At 36.7% G+C, this 14,689-nt stretch overlaps 1 protein-coding gene across 1 annotated transcript in view; it reads left to right on the top strand.

The window, feature by feature from the left end:
* Nucleotides 1-14,689, top strand: part of LOC107583412 (nipped-B-like protein B) — a 36,015-nt gene that overhangs the window by 16,136 nt on the left and 5,190 nt on the right. Inside the window, 30 exon segments of the mRNA XM_016269614.1 lie at nucleotides 1,472-1,561; nucleotides 1,667-1,767; nucleotides 1,866-1,952; nucleotides 2,035-2,290; nucleotides 2,353-2,378; nucleotides 3,283-3,363; nucleotides 3,453-3,553; nucleotides 3,630-3,759; nucleotides 4,635-4,717; nucleotides 5,248-5,380; nucleotides 5,468-5,611; nucleotides 5,692-5,778; nucleotides 5,874-6,094; nucleotides 6,203-6,305; nucleotides 6,384-6,482; nucleotides 6,566-6,712; nucleotides 7,341-7,475; nucleotides 7,725-7,823; nucleotides 7,917-7,970; nucleotides 8,294-8,402; nucleotides 8,481-8,617; nucleotides 8,717-8,857; nucleotides 8,947-9,040; nucleotides 9,134-9,288; nucleotides 10,181-10,271; nucleotides 10,364-10,537; nucleotides 10,651-10,841; nucleotides 10,923-11,030; nucleotides 12,223-12,423; nucleotides 12,582-12,728. Of these exon segments, the coding sequence (XP_016125100.1) occupies nucleotides 1,472-1,561; nucleotides 1,667-1,767; nucleotides 1,866-1,952; nucleotides 2,035-2,290; nucleotides 2,353-2,378; nucleotides 3,283-3,363; nucleotides 3,453-3,553; nucleotides 3,630-3,759; nucleotides 4,635-4,717; nucleotides 5,248-5,380; nucleotides 5,468-5,611; nucleotides 5,692-5,778; nucleotides 5,874-6,094; nucleotides 6,203-6,305; nucleotides 6,384-6,482; nucleotides 6,566-6,712; nucleotides 7,341-7,475; nucleotides 7,725-7,823; nucleotides 7,917-7,970; nucleotides 8,294-8,402; nucleotides 8,481-8,617; nucleotides 8,717-8,857; nucleotides 8,947-9,040; nucleotides 9,134-9,288; nucleotides 10,181-10,271; nucleotides 10,364-10,537; nucleotides 10,651-10,841; nucleotides 10,923-11,030; nucleotides 12,223-12,423; nucleotides 12,582-12,728 (3,725 nt within the window).

Raw genomic sequence — 14,689 nt, 5'->3', positions numbered from 1 at the left:
CTCACCCTCATGGTCCAAAAGAGTATATGTAATAGATTTTATCAAACTAAATATTTATTGCTGAAGCTGCCATTTGTAATGTATGTTTGATGCTTTACACGACAGCAATGACTTTAAATGATCTTTTGGGAGTAATTTCTCAGCCAAATTTGATGTGCGATTAATTTGTGATTAATTAATCGCCACATCATGTAATTAATTCGATTAAAAATTTCAATCCCTTAAGCCCCGTTCACACCAAGAACGATAACGATATTAGCGTCCACACCAGCGAACGATATCGTCTGTTTATTCTAAGCGCACGCTTGTCTGCCGCTTTAAATTCTCGAGCTTGTTACAGCATGATGGATTCTGATTGGCTGTCAGTGATTTATCGTTCATCAGCTGGAGAAAAATCGTTTTGAAAGTGATTCCAACGATATCGTTTCTCTTTGTCTTTATCGTTATAGTTGTGGTGTGAACTCTGCTATTCTTTAATATTGAGAACGATTTATAGAACTATATCTTTATCGTTATCTTTATAGTTATCATCCTTGGTGTGAACGGGCCTTTACCAGCCCTAATTTCTACAGAATGCAGTTAGTTCACATCCATTTTGCACTCACATTAACTGCAAACCGTATTGTGTTTCACTTTTAGCCTTTCCATTTCTAATGGCTTTAAAGGGAAAGTTCACCCAAAAATGAAATATCTGTTATTAATTACTCACCCTCATGTCGTTCCAAACCTGTAAGACCTTCGTTCATCTTCGGGACACAAATTAAGATATTTTTGATGGATTCCGAGAGCTCTCTGACCCTGCATAGACAGCAAGGATCCTAACACGATCAGGGCTTAGAAATGTAGCAAGGACTTTGTTAAAATAATCCATGTGACATTAGTGGTTCAACCGTAATTTATGAAGCGACGAGAATACGAGAACAAAAATAACGACTTTATTCAACAATTCACATACGTAAACAACGTATGTACGTGGATATGTTGTTTACGTATGTGATACTCTCCAAAATGGTGCTATAGGGTGACGAGGAGGAGACAAATTGTTGAATAAAGTCGTTATTTTTGTTTTTTTGCGCACAAAAAGTATTCTCGTAACTTCGTAAAATTACGGTTGAACCACTGATGTCACATGTATTATTTTAGCAATGTCCTTGCTACGTTTCCTGAGCCTTGATCGTGTTAGGATCCTTGCTGTCTGTGGGAGGGTCAGAGAGCTCTCGGAATCCATCAAAAACATCTAAATTTGTGTTCCGAAGATGAACGACGTAGGTCTTACAGGTTTGGAACGAAATGAGGTGAGTAATTAATGACAGAATTTTCATTTTCATCTTCTCTGCTTAATTACTTGGAGTTGAGATCGATTTAAGTTGCTTTTCCATTCAAATTTTTCATCTTCCTGGCTTTTAGTGCCCCCAAAGCGTTCGAAAAAGAACCGAGACAAAACTTTAGTAATCCAACTTGTGCTCCACAGAAATGATGGACTCCTCCACGTTCAAGAGATTTTCCACCAGTGTTGACAACATTCTTGAAAACCTTGAAGACGTGGACTTGACATTGTTAGGTAAATGTGCAGAAATTATTACATTTGACGTGTTCAAATGATTGCAGATTGTGCTGTACTGGAATGCTTCTGCAAGTTTGACAGTAATTGATTTAATGAATTCAGATGATGACGAGATTCCTCAGGAGCTGCTCCTCGGAAAACACCAGTTGTCGGAGTTGAGCAGTGAATCAGCCAAAATAAAGGCTATGGGCATCATGCATAAGGTGGGTACACCTCTGTCAACAGGAGAGATTGGGACCAGGCTCAAGAGACAGGACACATCAATACATGATCTTTTAATGCTAACTGCTTTTATCCTCAGATTCCTACTGATAAGATGGTGAAGGTCCAGAGTATTTTGGAAAAAAATATTCAGGATGGTGCGAAGCTCTCCACCCTCATGAATCATGTAAGAATCATTGTAGTTTCTATTGGCAGAATGGCTCTGCCGTTGACTCTCGCTGACAGGTTCCCTGTCCTTGTGATTTCAGGACAACGACAGGGACGACGAGGAGCGTTTGTGGCGTGACCTCATCATGGAACGTGTCACCAAATCTGCTGATGCTTGTCTGACGGCTCTTAACATCATGACCTCAGCACGAATGCCGAAGGCTGTTTACATTGAGGATGTTATCGAGAGGGTCGTGCAGTACACCAAGTTCCATCTACAGAACACGTTGTACCCGCAGTACGACCCCGTCTACAGGGTGGACCCTCGTGGTGGTCAGTTTTGGACATTAAAACAGTGTCCTAACCTATAAGATCCTTTCACTTCCATGCTAACTTGAGTTTTTATCCTTACCAGGTAGGGCCACAAAGTGTTATACGACAAGATGTCTGTTGCTTGGTTTATATTTTTATCCCGACCATGAGATCTCATTGGTCCCTTATTATCAAATATATTCTGAGTAGGGATGGAACGATTACCGGTTTCACGATAAATCATGATAAAATACTAACTGACGGTTAGTATTACCGTTTAAAATTTAATTATCATCAAAACCGTGTTTGATTATCGTGCTTTTGAAAACTCGCGGTAAATCCTGTCCAGCCAGCATCAGTCTGATGCAGAAGCAGCATGCAGTGTTGTTGTTTTTTTTTTGCACGAGACGAAATGGCGGAAGGCAGTGACCGCGCTCGGGAGATTTTTCAGCCATCTAAGAGAACCAAATCGGTGGTCTGGTCGTATTTTGGCTTTTACAAGAGTCTTGAAGGCAATTTAATCGAGGACGGTCACCCTGTCTGCCGATCTTGCAAGAAGTAAATCACTGCAAAAGGGGGAAACGCATCAAATTTGCTCAGTCATCTTCGTGACCACCACCCACTGTTATATAGCGAATGCAAGGGAACTTTTACCTCGATACCAAAACTAACTGGGCAAATAATTGGACAAAAAATATTAATTAGAGATTAAATACATATTTATTATTATTTTATTCAAATATTGTCTAATTGTGTCTTATTTACTATTAAACGTTTTCAAACTAAACTTGCTTACACTACCGTCGTAAATCATATTTCTATCACTGACGAAATATATGTTATCTTACATTAAAGTAGACAAATTGAATTAGCCTATTCTATTTATGTTTGTATGTGAACTCGAAATCAACCCCAACTTTGCTTTAAAAAGCATCACAAGATCTCCTAACCGAAAATCACATGATCTTCAAGTGATTTATCATTATTATTGTTATTATTATTAGGGCTTCATGTTAATGTTAACTCTCTCTCTACAGGTCTCGTCTCTAGGTATCACTCCATTCTTTGTTGAGAATGTGAGTGAGCTGCAGCTTTGTGCCATTAAACTAGTGACGGCTGTAAGTATCAGTGCAGTTCAGCTTTTTTTTTTACGCTATGCTTTGCTGTGCTAACTGCATCTAACATTGTTGTGTCATGCAATTTCCAGGTGTTTTCTAGATACGAGAAGCACAGGCAGCTGATCCTGGAGGAGATCTTCACCTCTCTTGCAAGACTGCCAACCAGCAAGAGAAATTTGAGAAATTTCAGGTAAATACTGCAGTCTGGTCTACCAGCTGTTCGGGGCACAATTTGAGCATGTGTATTGACTATAATCTGTGTGCAGACTGAACAGCAGTGACGTGGATGGGGAGCCCATGTACATTCAGATGGTGACGGCGCTGGTTCTGCAACTCATTCAGTGTGTGGTCCATCTACCTTCTGATAAGGATTTTGATGATGATAATGACAGAAAGGTAAGAGTTAAGTTATATTTATAGATGTGTTGGAACAGAGGATTTTCCTTGCTCTTGTGATCAACTAAGTAGACATACCCTGATGTTCACTGAAGCAGCATTTCTGGAAAAAAAAGAAAACATACAACCTACACTACTGTTTAAATGTTTGGGGTCTGTAAGATTAAAAAAAAAATGTTTTTAAGTGTCTTATGTTCATTAAGGCTGCATTTAATTGATCAAAACTATAGAAAAACAAGAATATTGTGAAATTGTATTCATTTAAAATTGTGATAAAATCTCTTTCTTGTGATGCAAAAGCTGAATTTTAAGCATCATTACTTCAGTCTTCAGTATCACATGATCCTTCAGAAATCATTCTAATATGCTGATTTGCTGCTCAAGAAACATTTCTTATTATTATCAATATTGAAAACTGTTGTGATGCTTGATATTTTTGTGGAAAACGTGATACTTATATTTTCAGGATCCTTTGATTAAATAGAAAATTCAAAAGAACATCATTTAAGAAGCTGTTATTGTCATGTTTTATCAATTTCATGCTGAATACAATTATTAATTTCTTTAAATAATAATAAAAAAAATCTTACTGACCCTAAACTTTTGAGGTATTTTACAAATTCCATGTTATCATTTTATATTGACAGGTCTCAAAGGTACAATAGCAAGAAGACCCTGTTTAAGGCCATTTTTGGCCTATTTTACCTCTTGTTTAGCTAATAGCTATATTCTGAAATGACTGCAATATGTCACATTATGATATGTGACATATCTCTTCTGTAAAAAATAGTCTCTTCTGAAAAAAAGTGCTTTCCAAGAACGTTTGATATTTTTATTTTTTTAAGCTTATTTTATAGTTATTACATTTTTTGCAGGTTGATAAGGATGTATTAATCACAAACTCGTATGAGACTGCAATGAGGACAGCACAAAACTTCCTCTCCGTTTTCCTCAAAAAGTAAGAAAAGCGCCTGACATCATTCCAACCCTCACACTTCAACCCATTTATATTGGGGTAAAATTAACTTTAAAGTCATTTATGTTTTATGTTCTTCTGGGATCAGTAATGCATGTCTTTTAGTCTACATACTGTATTTAAGCTAAGCATGTGCACTGTCTCAGGAAACACCTGTTTTACTCTCATCTGATGCTTTTCAAAAGGGCTTAACCATGCCATCTCAGGACAAACAACACGTGCATCGCTAAATTATTGTTATAGTTTTAATTAGGATACCTATTATTTGTACAATGCCTCTAAATGTTTGAATTTATTTGTTTATTATGTTTTTTAATTTAATTTACTTGTAAATCATTCTGAGGGAGGGGCGTTTGTTTGACAGGGGCAATACTGAATAATATTACTGCGAAGGGTTGAGCAGCAGATGCTCTGTATATGTGCTTCTAGATATCTGCTACATTTTATTTCTTTCAAGAAAAATCTTCACTGCACTGTTATGTTCATTTATTGAATTTTTGTTTAAATTTCAGGTGTGGTAGTAAGCAAGGTGAGGATGACTACAGGCCACTGTTTGAGAACTTTGTTCAGGATCTACTGTCCACAGTGAATAAACCTGATTGGCCAGCTGCAGAGCTGCTGCTGAGCCTTCTGGGAAGGCTGCTGGTGAGTTTCAGATTGATATTTCACAGGTAGAATGTACACTGTTACATTAATTGCAAACTCACACAATGCTCTGGTTTCTCGTGGTAGGTTCATCAATTCAGTAATAAGCAGACAGAGATGGCTTTGAGAGTGGCCTCTTTGGATTATTTGGGCACAGTGGCTGCACGTCTTCGCAAAGATGCTGTCACCAGCAAAATGGACCAGCGTTCAATCAACCGCATCCTCGGAGAGGTAAACGGCAGAGTCCGCCCCATCACAAGTATGAATCCCTCATGGCCTGAAAGAAACTCATGCCAGTTTGTGTTTTACAGAGCTCAGGTGGCGATGAGATTCAGCAGCTGCAGAAGGCTCTGCTGGGTTACCTGAACGAGAATGTAGAGACTGACCCGTCACTATTGGTGAGAAAATTCAGACATATTATTGTAACAAGAAAAAAAAGCCCCAAGAATCTCTGGAGGTTTTAAAGTTGTTCTGATATCTTAATTTCCAAAAGTTTGCGCGAAAGTTCTACATCGCGCAGTGGTTCAGGGACACCAGCACTGAGACAGAGAAAGCCATGAAATCGCAGAGTCAGAGGGACGACGACTCGTCCGATGGGGCGCACCATGCAAGGGACGTCGAGACCACTAGTGAGATCTTGCAGAAAGCCGAAGCGCGCAAGAAGTTCCTCCGGTCTGTTATCAAGACCACGGCATCGAAATTCAGCTCTCTGAGGTACAAACAGCAGAAATGTTTCACTTTGTTAAAGGCATAGTTCACCCAAAAAATAAAAATGCAATATTTTTAGAAACATTTTGACACCTGCTACGTGTTTTCTCACAGAGTAAACTCGGATACTGTCGACTATGAGGACTCGTGTCTTATTGTGCGATATCTGGCCTCCATGAGGCCGTTTGCACAGAGCTTTGATATTTATCTCACACAGGTTAGAGGCCATTCCGTCTCTCAGCATATTTCTTTGTATTTGCATATCAATAATACATCTCCCCATTTGTATCTGTAGATTTTGAGAGTCCTTGGTGAAAGTGCCATCGCGGTGAGAACTAAAGCGATGAAATGTCTTTCTGAAGTGGTTGCAGTGGATCCGAGGATTCTGGCACGGGTGAGTGCAGTTCCCAAAAAAACTACGCTTTTTAATGTCTTTATTTGCATATTTTAAATTCTCATTTGCTTTTTCTGGTTTAGTCGGACATGCAGCGGGGAGTTCATGGCCGACTGATGGACAATTCCACCAGTGTGAGAGAAGCTGCGGTAGAGCTGCTGGGGCGCTTCGTACTGAGTCGACCACAGCTAACTGAACAGTATTATGACATGCTGATCGAGCGCATCCTGGTTTGTGCTTTTCTTTCTATATATACTTGCCTGTATTGTAGATATATTTTTTGCATTATGACTGCAAAAAATTTATTTGTCCCTTGTCCTTACCAGATTTTCTTAATAGCTTGTTTGATGTCTTTAGTAGCAGTCAGCAGTTTCTTTGTTCTCATGTAATAAAATAATTTAATGAATCAATATTTCTTTTTTATTTATTTTTCCTGTTATACAGCAAAAAAAAATTATAATCACCAAGATTAATTTTACAATAAAACAAAAACAATTGTTACAACAAATTATTACCATGTATGCCGTCAGTCAATTTTTTAATTTTCCAAGTGTTTTGTGTTTCTCCCCCTTTTAAGAACAACCATATGCAAATCAATATTTCATGCCCACCCATTAATTAAATTATTTATTTATTTGGTAAAACCCATGAAATAAGCCACTTCAGTTTGATACAAGACCCCTCTGCTTTAAGTTGATCACTCCATTTGGGTTTATGTAGTGCTAATAATTGGCCATCTGTACAGTTGTAACTATTATTGTAAATTTAACACATGCTTTTATTTCCAGTTAGCAGTGAAAACTGATTGCTTTGAATGCATCATGTAGGCTGATTTGAGCTGGCAAATGTTTTCTGCAGGACACAGGCATCAGTGTGAGGAAGAGAGTTATTAAAATTCTACGGGACATCTGTCTGGAGCAGCCCACCTTCAACAAGATCACAGAGATGTGTGTAAAGATGATCAGGAGGGTCAATGACGAAGAAGGCATCAAGGTTAGTTGCGTTTTTCTCTTTTCAGATCTGTAATCCACGTACTTCACATTTATGTACATGTTTTGTTTTGTACATGTTTTATTTGGAAATTACTAAATAAAATAATAAAAAATGTTTAAGTTGATTTACTTTATAAACTAGTAGTAAAATATTAAAAAAATCTTATTTAGGGGGCTAAAAAAAATTTTTCATTTTATTTTATTGTGCAGTTATGTTATAACCAGTTTATTTTTGCTATTTCTTATTCAGAAATTGGTAAATGAGACATTTCAGAAGCTCTGGTTCACCCCAACACCTAATCATGATAAAGAGGCCATGACTCGCAAGATTCTCAACATCACCGACGTGGTAAGGATCTGCAGAGTGGGCTAAAATCTGACCCTCAGGACATGTACTTTAAGGTCACATTATGTCCCTCTGACGTGAATCATTGTCTCTCAGGTCGCTGCATGCAAGGATTCCGGTTACGACTGGTTCGAACAACTCCTTCAGAATGTAAGTTGGCCATCTATGGTTCAAGGACAGTTTGGATTTGCTTTTCCAATGCTTAGTAGTGCATTTAGGGGTTCTCGGAGATCTGGGATAGTACCTTGAAAGGTTTGAAACCCAAAAGGGGTGATAGAAGAGCAAAATACTCATTCAAATCCATTCTGTTGCTCTTTTCCAAAGTAGGAAGTTGCAAATTCTGACTTTCTGAGTTGAATTGAACATAGCATTAGCCCCAGAGGAAGTGTGAACTGGAATAATGCATTTACTTTTTCAGGTAAAAAACAAAACAAAAAGTAACCTAACCATTGGTGTAATCCGTCTTGTCACAGCTGCTAAAGTCAGAAGAGGATGCCTCGTACAAACCGGCCAGGAAGGCTTGTGCTCAGCTGGTGGACAGTCTCGTAGATCATATTCTGAAATACGAGGAGTCTCTCGCTGGTATGAGGTGTATTAAATTCTGAAGCAAAGGATTTACCTTAATTGAACTTTTGGTGAGTTATTTTTTTTGTTTTGCAGACTGTGAGAATAAGGGGTTGACATCCGATCGCCTAGTGGCATGTATCACAACGCTGTACCTGTTTAGCAAGATCCGACCCCAGTTGATGGTGAAACATGCCATGACTATGCAGCCATACCTGACCACAAAGTGTAATGTGAGTGCTGTCTGGGAATGTATTGCAATAAATGGTGTTGTGCTGCCATCTAGAGGCCAGAGAGTGAAGGTGCTTCTTGTGCTTATTATGTCCCTACAGACTCAGAGTGATTTTATGGTGATCTGTAATGTGGCTAAAATCCTGGAGCTCGTTGTTCCTTTGATGGACCATCCGAGTGAAAACTTCCTCACCACCATCGAAGAAGACCTGATGAAACTCATCATCAAATACGGCATGACGGTCAGTTGGAGAGCGAGTATCAACAGCTCTGGTGTCCAGCGGTTTGTGTGTCAACAGCTTCATGGTGCCATCTGCCTTGTTTCCTGCAGGTTGTGCAGCACTGCGTGAGTTGTCTTGGTGCGGTTGTCAATAAGGTCACCCATAACTACAAGTTTGTGTGGTCTTGTTTCAACCGATACTATGGTGAGTAAATTTCAACAACTGGCAGGAGTCTTTTGCTCTTCTATGATCCTGAGAGTGTTAATCACTCTAAAGTTCTTCTTCTTTCATGTGAAGGAGCACTAAACAAGCTGAAGTTGCAGCATCAGGAAGACTCGAACAGCACTGTACTGGTCTCTAATAAACCCGCTCTACTGCGTTCACTCTTCACTGTGGGTGCCCTAAGCCGACACTTCGACTTTGACCAAGAGGAGTTCAAAGGCAGTAATAAGGTGAGATCCTGATGATTTCTGGATTTTAAAAGTCTCAAATCCAAGGAAAGATTTGTATGCATTAATAAACATAGACAAGTTTTAAGTACATCAATTTATTATAGACTATAATGAACTATAATAGACTAGTCACATTCATATATATATATATATATATATATATATATATATGTTAATTACATGTTTTTGTAATTGTGTTAATCTCACACATTTTGTCAAGAGTTAAATAAATTATTTTATTTTAGTATATTAAAGAACAGGTTTTATAAATTCCCACAATCAAAATGAATAAATGTTGTTCATTATTGTATTAATTGAAATATATATTATAATTACAATTATATGATTAATTATTAAGTTTTTGATATTTATGTATTATTAATCTTATATGACAATAAATATTTTATGCATTAAAAAATAGACGTCTATTTTTAATAGATCAGTGGGACTGAGTAGTCAAATTTATTCATTCATTTAAATCATTTCATTTAAAAATATTTAAGTAATTTACTTGTTGCTTTTAATATGAAAAAGCTGATACATTTACATTTTGTTTATACATTATTGCTGCTTATAATGCAGATTTAAATACTTTTTAAATCTAATAAAAATTATTGTACTACAGCAATTAGAATCTAATGAGAATCGACAGTAATGAGAATCATTTTTTGTACCAAAAAACAAAAATGAAACATCCGGACATATGAGAATGAGAATTTTGAGGCCAATGTGCTTAATTGACATGAAATGTCATTTAAGCATAATGTCAAAATATGAAAATGTCTTTATGGCCCTATAATGTGTTTCATTTCCTTTATCAAATGTAACCTTGAATTGTTTTTGTAAGATTCACTCCTTTACCCGTCTGGTTAATGGTCTTCTTCTCTTTCAGGTGGTCATAAAAGACAAAGTGCTGGAGCTGTTGCTGTATTTCACTAAAAATGAGGATGAGGAGGTGCAGACCAAGGCCATCATTGGTCTAGGTAAATATTTGCTCTCCATAAATCACTAAATTTCTTGTTTTTACCTTTTCACTTCACTCACTGTAAACAAAACCATGATCTTGGTTCTCCAGGCTTCCTGTTAATCCAGCACCCAGGGCTAATGTTTGCTTCAGATGTGAAAAACCTCTACAACTGCCTCCTGGCTGACAGGAAAACGTCATTGAATCTGAAGATCCAGGTGCTAAAGAATCTGCAGACATACCTGCAGGAGGAAGACTCGCGCATGCAGGAAGCCGACAGGGAGTGTGAGTGTTGTTTATACAGGATGTTCTTGTCTGTGTTCAACGCATCTGTCACTTGGTAAGTAGCTAGCCAGTCGGCTATTTTTATTCTCATTCTTTGTCTTTGGTCTTTTCAGGGAAGAAGATGTCTAAGCAGGAGGACTTAAAGGAGATGGGTGACATCTCATCTGGCATGAGCAGTTCTATCATGCAGCTCTACCTCAAGCAGGTGCTGGAGAGCTTTTTCCACACGCAATCCAGCGTAAGGCACTTTGCCCTCAATGTAATCGCCCTGACACTCAGCCAAGGCCTCGTTCATCCTGTACAGGTACGTATCCTCTGCACAAACACTCCTAAAGCCAGTCTGAAAGAGCTTTTAGTTTAACTGACTTTTTTCCTCCTCCATCAGTGCGTTCCGTATCTTATTGCAATGGGAACCGACTCGGAACCTACTATGAGGAATAAATCTGATCAACAGCTGGTGGAGATTGATAAGAAATACACAGGATTCATTCACGTAAGTGGATTTGAACAACTAACATGCATTTGTCATGTATGATGCTGCAAGAAATTTTAGGTGCATTAGGCTAAAATCATAAAAAAAAAGTGTTACCTGAAATAAGTTAATGAAATAATTTTTTTTATTGAACCCCTTTATTTTTTTAAACCAAAACTGTTTACATAATCAGGGTTTCCGCAGGTCTTAAAAAGTCTTACATTTAGTTGTATCAAATTTAAGGCCTTAAAAAGTCTTAAATTGTACAAGAAAGTCTTAATTATGATTTCAAGAGGTCTTAAATTTGGGGACGGAAAGACCAGAATTGCCATATGGCTGAATGTGACGATTAAACTTCAAAAGGCTATGATTTCATTAAATTAACACAAGCGCTGCAGGTTCAAAGTCCGGTGCTGCAGCTGCTTTGTGTTCTGCTGTTACCGGGAAACATATTTCTACCATACGCTCCACCTGCTGTCAGAGAATGAATGAGCATTTTCAAATAAAATCAAATAAATCAAAATATTGAGAAAATCACCTTTAAAGTTGTCCAAATGAAGTTCTTAGCAATGCATATTACTAATCAAAAATTAAGTTTTGATATATTTGATAATTACAAAATATCTTCATGGAACATGATCTTTACTTAATATCCTAATGATTTTTGGCATAAATTTGACCCATACAACGTATTTTTGGCTATTGCTACAAATATACCTGTGCTACTTATAACTGGTTTTGTGGTCCAGGGTCACACGCGCACACACACACATATATACACAGTATATATATATGTACTATTATAAAATATAACAATTAATGGTAACACTTTACAGTAAGGTGTACTTTGTTAACAGTTAATGTATTAGCTAACACAAACAAACAATGAACAATGTATTTATTACACTATTAATCTTTATTAATGTGAATAAAAATACACTCATTCATTGTTTCATGTTAGTTCACAGTGCATTAACAAGTTAACAAACACAGTTAACAAACAGATTTTAATAATGCATTAGTAAATGCTGAAATTAACATGAATTAAGACTAATAAATGCTGTAGAAGTATTGTTCATTCTTAGTTCGTTACCTAATGTAGTTAACTAATGAACCCTATTGTAAAGTGTTAATTAATTCCAAATATTAATAAAAACTATATAATATGTCAGTTATACTGAAATAACCCTGGCCATACATGCCATCCAAACAGATGAAGGCTGTGGCGGGGATGAAGATGTCCTATCAGGTGCAGCAAGCCATCGTGGATTCAAAGGACACAGTAATCAGGGGTTTCCGACAGGATGAGACAAACATGGCTCTTTGCTCTCACCTCTACACCATGGTGCGCGTAAACAGACAACACCGCAGGGCTTTCCTCATCTCGCTGCTCAACCTGTTTGATGACAACACGGTCAGTGTTTTTGTAATGTTTTGCATTATATGTCACTCTGTCGATTACTATCTTTTGTATTATCTTCTGTAGCTACAGTTTATACTTTTCTATATCTGTCAGCATTTTCAGTGGCCTGTGTTTCTTCAATAATGCCATTTTGTTTTCTTCCCATGCAGAAGTCAGACGTGAACTTGCTGCTGTATACCGCAGACAATCTCGCCTGCTTCCCATTTCAGAGTCAGGAAGAGCCGCTGTTCATCATGCACCATGTAGACATCACACTATCAGTGTCCGGCAGCAACCTGCTGCAGTCCTTCAAAGAGGTGTTTTTCTATCCTTTTACTGTAACTTTTATATATGACGGAAATCAAATTAATGTGGCATGAAAAGGGATAGTAGTAAACACAAATATCCTCCTCCTTGCCCTTAAAATGGTCATTTTTGCCCCATTCTACCTATCGATTAAATCTAGTAAATAAAAATCATGCAGAAATGTTACAATGTTACAATGTTAAATCCATCGTTAAATCAATCTTTTTTTTTATTTGTAATTTTAAAACCAACAACGAAAATTAGTTTTGTAACATTTTGCACGCAGCCATGTTGAATGATTTCTTTCTTTTTCATTTAGGGTAGATAAGTTGAATAAGTTGATCAGTATCTACGAACCAGACTTTAATTCCAAACTAGCTTATCCTTATCTTATTTTTCATTTCTATATATATAAATATATATATTTATAGAAAAAAGTACTGTTAAGAAAATTGGTTTAGAAATTTTTGAACAGTGTTATTTATATACATAGTATTATTTAATATTTTGTATAGCTTTTATTTTTCACTTTAGTTTTATCTTCAGTCATTTTGGTATGTGCATTTGTCATTGTTATTATTTTTAGTTTTATTCATTTAATTTAATATATATTAATTTCTATTTAGCTTAAATTGTATTTGTTTTAGTTTTATTCATTTTGTTACTTCACCTTAAGCTAAAGTTTTTCATCCAATATTTAGCTTTACTTCATTTAACAAATATGATTTTTAGTACTTTTAATTTTATTGTTATAATTAGTGAATAATAGGCCGAATTAATCATCATATTTCTTTCTACGCAGATGATATTATTTTATATCTTCGCAACCCAGAACAGTCTATACCTCCATTACTAAATCTGTTAGAAACATTTGGTAAACTCTCTGGTTACTCACTAAACTGGCAAAAAAGTGAATTTTTAGCAGTGACTAATAATATCGACCCAATTTTTATGCATAGTTTACCTTTTAAAATAACCATAAATAGCTTGAAATATCTTGGAGTTAATATACCTAGAAACCCTAAGGAGATATATAAGCTTAATTATTTAACTATGATAGAAAACCTAAAGAGCAATATAAAATGCTGGCGCACCCTACCTCTATCAATGATGGGGCATGTGAACGCTATTAAGATGGTGACATTGCCCAGATTTTTATATCTTTTTCAGAACTTACCAATATATTTGCCTAAAAAGTTCTTCAAAATTTTAGACTCTATTGTACTGCCATTTGTCTGGGGCTTCAAAACACATAGAATATCTAAATTACATGTGTGCAAGCCAAGGTCATTGGGGGGTTTAGGTCTACCAAATTTTCAGCACTACTACTGGGCTGCCAATTGTAGAGCCTTAACTTACTGGTATGACCCACACCCCGATAGTTTCTCAGAAGATCTTCCTTCATGGCTTGTGATTGAACGGGGTTCTTCAAACTCGTCTCTCTCCTCATTGCTATTTGCAGCCCCAGAGACATCTAAAGCCGCAGTAGGATCCCACTTTATGATTAATAATTCTCTTAGGATATGGCGTCAGATCAGCAAGACATTTAAACTGCCAAATACCTCTTTGTTGGCTCCAATCAGTCGTAACCATGCCTTTAAACCTTCACTCTTAGATCCAGTGTTCACAGGTTGGGCTAGAAAAGGAATTCTCACCTTAAGAGATTTATATATGGACAAAAGTTTTGCTACATTTTCTCAGCTAAAAGAGAAGTATGACCTTCCTGCTTCACACTTTTTCAGATACCTACAAATCAGAAATTATGTTCGTTCCACTATGCCAAATTTTGAAACATTATCAGCTGATAATGAATTACACAAATTGCTTACTTGCACCCCCAATACCCCAAAGTTAATCACAAAATTTGTAGATTTCTTTGCAACTCAGTTAGATATCTCTACTAATCATCTGAAAAATGATTGGGAAAATGAATTGAATATTCAGGTTTCTGAGGAGGACTGGGCAAAATGTC

This window comes from Sinocyclocheilus grahami, unplaced genomic scaffold, assembly GCF_001515645.1.
Source record: "Sinocyclocheilus grahami isolate Dianchi unplaced genomic scaffold, SAMN03320097.WGS_v1.1 scaffold53.1, whole genome shotgun sequence".
Lineage (NCBI taxonomy): Eukaryota > Metazoa > Chordata > Actinopteri > Cypriniformes > Cyprinidae > Sinocyclocheilus > Sinocyclocheilus grahami.
This window is presented reverse-complemented; position numbering and strand designations above follow the sequence as displayed.